Below are 2429 nucleotides of genomic sequence, written 5' to 3'. Positions count from 1 at the left end.
TGATTTATTTTACTTTCCATGTGGATATTAAGGTAACCACATTAGTTTTGACCAGGAGTTGCCTCTTCTTCTTGGTAGGTGCTTCAGTGCATTTGTTAAACTTCTTTCTTCTTTTTCCTACAAAGTTCTAGATTCCCAGTGGTGATCTTTTTGGAAAGTCCTCTTGAGTATCAGATGCAACACATCTGAAGAACATACCTCAACAACCCTGAGGGTTAATGCAGAAGGACTTTCCAAGGAAGCTCCATGGTGTCTCCTGAGGTCAGTACACCTCCAGCCCTATACCTCACACTGTTTTAAAACAGCTTAATTGACTTACACAATAATATATATCAATTATATTTCAAAAAAATTGGGGGAAAATGGCTTTATTCGGATATAATTCACATACCTGTAAAATGTACAGTTCAGTAGATTTTAGTATATTCAGAGTTGTGCGTTCATATAAATAGAATCATACAATACATGATCTTTTGTGACTGGCCACTTAATGTTTTCAAGGTTCATCCAGGTGTAGCATGTATCAGTACTCCATCCCTTTTTGTTTGCTAAATAATATTTTATTGTATGGGTATACCACGTTTTACTTATCCATTAATCAGCTGGTGGGCATTTGGATTGTCTACTTTTTGGCTATTATGAATAATGCTGTTTAACCTTTTGGGCAACTGACAGTCTTTTTTCCAAAGTGGCTGCACAATTTTATAGTCCCACCAGCAGTGTTTAAGGGTTCCAGTTTCTCCACATCCTCGCCAACATTTGCAATTATCTCCCTTTTTAATTATAGCCATTCTAGTGGATGTAAATAGTATCTCTTGGTGGTTTTGATTTGCATTTTCCTAATGATGGTGTTGAACATCTTTTTATGTGCTATCGTACTGGTTTTTGCTTCTTCCAAAAACTGCTGACATATCCAAGAACATTTTCAAAATAAAAGGTATGTTTTCAGTGCTAAGACAATTGCTCTTATGCCCTTTTCTTGGCTCTCTCTGATATGCCATGCTCCATGTTCTGGTATTTTGCTCAAGGGCTCTACGTACAGATAGTTTCACTTGGCTTTGGGCTACCCACTGTTGAGCCTAAGCTCAACTAAACACATGGAGACTTTGAAAACCTTTCAGAATAATGCTGTAGTTAAGATCTGGCTAAAGCAAGTGTTTTTTCTAACTCTTTGAGCTGCATATTGCCTTGAGTAATCATCATCCGGATTGTATCCTGTAGAAGAAAGTGAAATCTGGTCACTGTTTTAACTGGTTAAACAAGGTACAGCTCTACCATTTTAAAATTAGTAACTAATACTGAGAACTGGCACTGATGCCCTTTAGGAAAGCCAAAAGTTAACAATTAGGGGTACACAATGTCTGGCATGCTTTCATACACCCCAAACATACTTTCTAAACCATCATGCTGTAATATTTATTATCTTTTCGTGTGTGTGTGGTTTAACAGACAAGTTGGGTGGTGCTACTGTAGAGTGTAGATATAGCAAACATTGTTAAAATATCAGTTAAGTGAAAAATCAGTAACATCAAAAGCAATGATCAAGATATACCATCTCAGTGACATATCCCAAGATATTTATCAAATTTTTAAAAAAAACTCATCAGTACAAAAGGGTCAGGGCCTACCGTCACCATGATCTTGGTCTCACCTCTTCGGTGGCACTTTTGTTTCTTTTGAATTCTTCCCTTGCCCAGTGCTTCAGGTATTTGCGATCAGAATCATTTGGAACTTGCCGAATTGCCTGCAAAATCCTTCTGTAGAGGAGGAGAACTTGTTGCCTTCTCACGAACTGTACAGGGGAGGAGAAATGGCAATTACAGCTGCACAGTCGTCAGCCCGGTAGGCTCTTTTCTCTTTGGTTCTCAATTTTGAAAAGGGGAAAGAAAACCACCTTTTTTCTTTTAAGAAAACGGCAAGAAGTTTGCGTTGTCTCCTTACTCCCTTGTCAAACTTAAAATCGAGTACAAGCAGCAGACCAGTCTTTCCCGCAGTCACCTAGGCAGTGGGGATCTGGGCTCAAGATCAAGAGCCCGGCCCGCCTCTTGCACCAGGACTGGAGAGTAGCCCCAACCCCCTTGCGCTTCCCGCCGGACCCCCCCGCGGCGCGAAGCCCCGCCCCCCCCCCCCCCCCGCCCGAGCCAATCAGAGTGGGGCGCGCACAGGGTCGTCCGCCCCAGTAGTCCCCGAGACCCCTCTATAGAATGGGTGCAGGGGACGGTAGAGAATCGACCTCAGACCCAGTAAAGCTGCCCTAAGAGGCCGGCGAGGATAGTTGGTACCTGCTTTAGCGTTAGCGTCGCTGGGGGTAAGCGGGAAGCTGCCATCACGTCCCGACAGCGCGGTCCGCCAGAGCCCCAGTGCGCAGGGGCGGAAGTGGGGCGGTGACGGGGCGGGGCGAGCTCGGTTTCCCGGGAGGCGGCCGGCGG

General features: G+C 43.8%; 1 protein-coding gene across 1 annotated transcript; it reads right to left on the bottom strand.

Moving 5' to 3' along the window:
- Positions 1-543: 543 nt before the first annotated feature.
- LYRM2 (LYR motif containing 2) lies at positions 544-2372 on the bottom strand. The gene is made up of 3 exons (XM_065889153.1): positions 2283-2372; positions 1652-1792; positions 544-1215 (listed from the first exon to the last, which is right to left on the bottom strand). The coding sequence occupies exons 1-3, from the start codon at positions 2325-2327 to the stop codon at positions 1135-1137; spliced, it is 267 nt and encodes an 88-aa protein (XP_065745225.1). The 5' UTR covers positions 2328-2372; the 3' UTR covers positions 544-1134.
- Positions 2373-2429: the final 57 nt, after the last annotated feature.

Source organism: Phocoena phocoena, chromosome 12 (genome assembly GCF_963924675.1).
Source record: "Phocoena phocoena chromosome 12, mPhoPho1.1, whole genome shotgun sequence".
NCBI classification, from domain to species: domain Eukaryota; kingdom Metazoa; phylum Chordata; class Mammalia; order Artiodactyla; family Phocoenidae; genus Phocoena; species Phocoena phocoena.
This window is presented reverse-complemented; position numbering and strand designations above follow the sequence as displayed.

Coding starts and splice junctions, on each gene's coding strand:
- LYRM2 (XM_065889153.1), bottom strand. CDS start 2,327: ATGGCAGCTTCCCGCTTACCCCCAGCGACGCTAACGCTAAAGCAG. Junction 1,793..2,282: donor CGACGCTAACGCTAAAGCAG/GTACCAACTATC, acceptor TCCCCTGTACAG/TTCGTGAGAAGGCAACAAGT. Junction 1,216..1,651: donor ACAAAAGTGCCACCGAAGAG/GTGAGACCAAGA, acceptor TTTCTTCTACAG/GATACAATCCGGATGATGAT.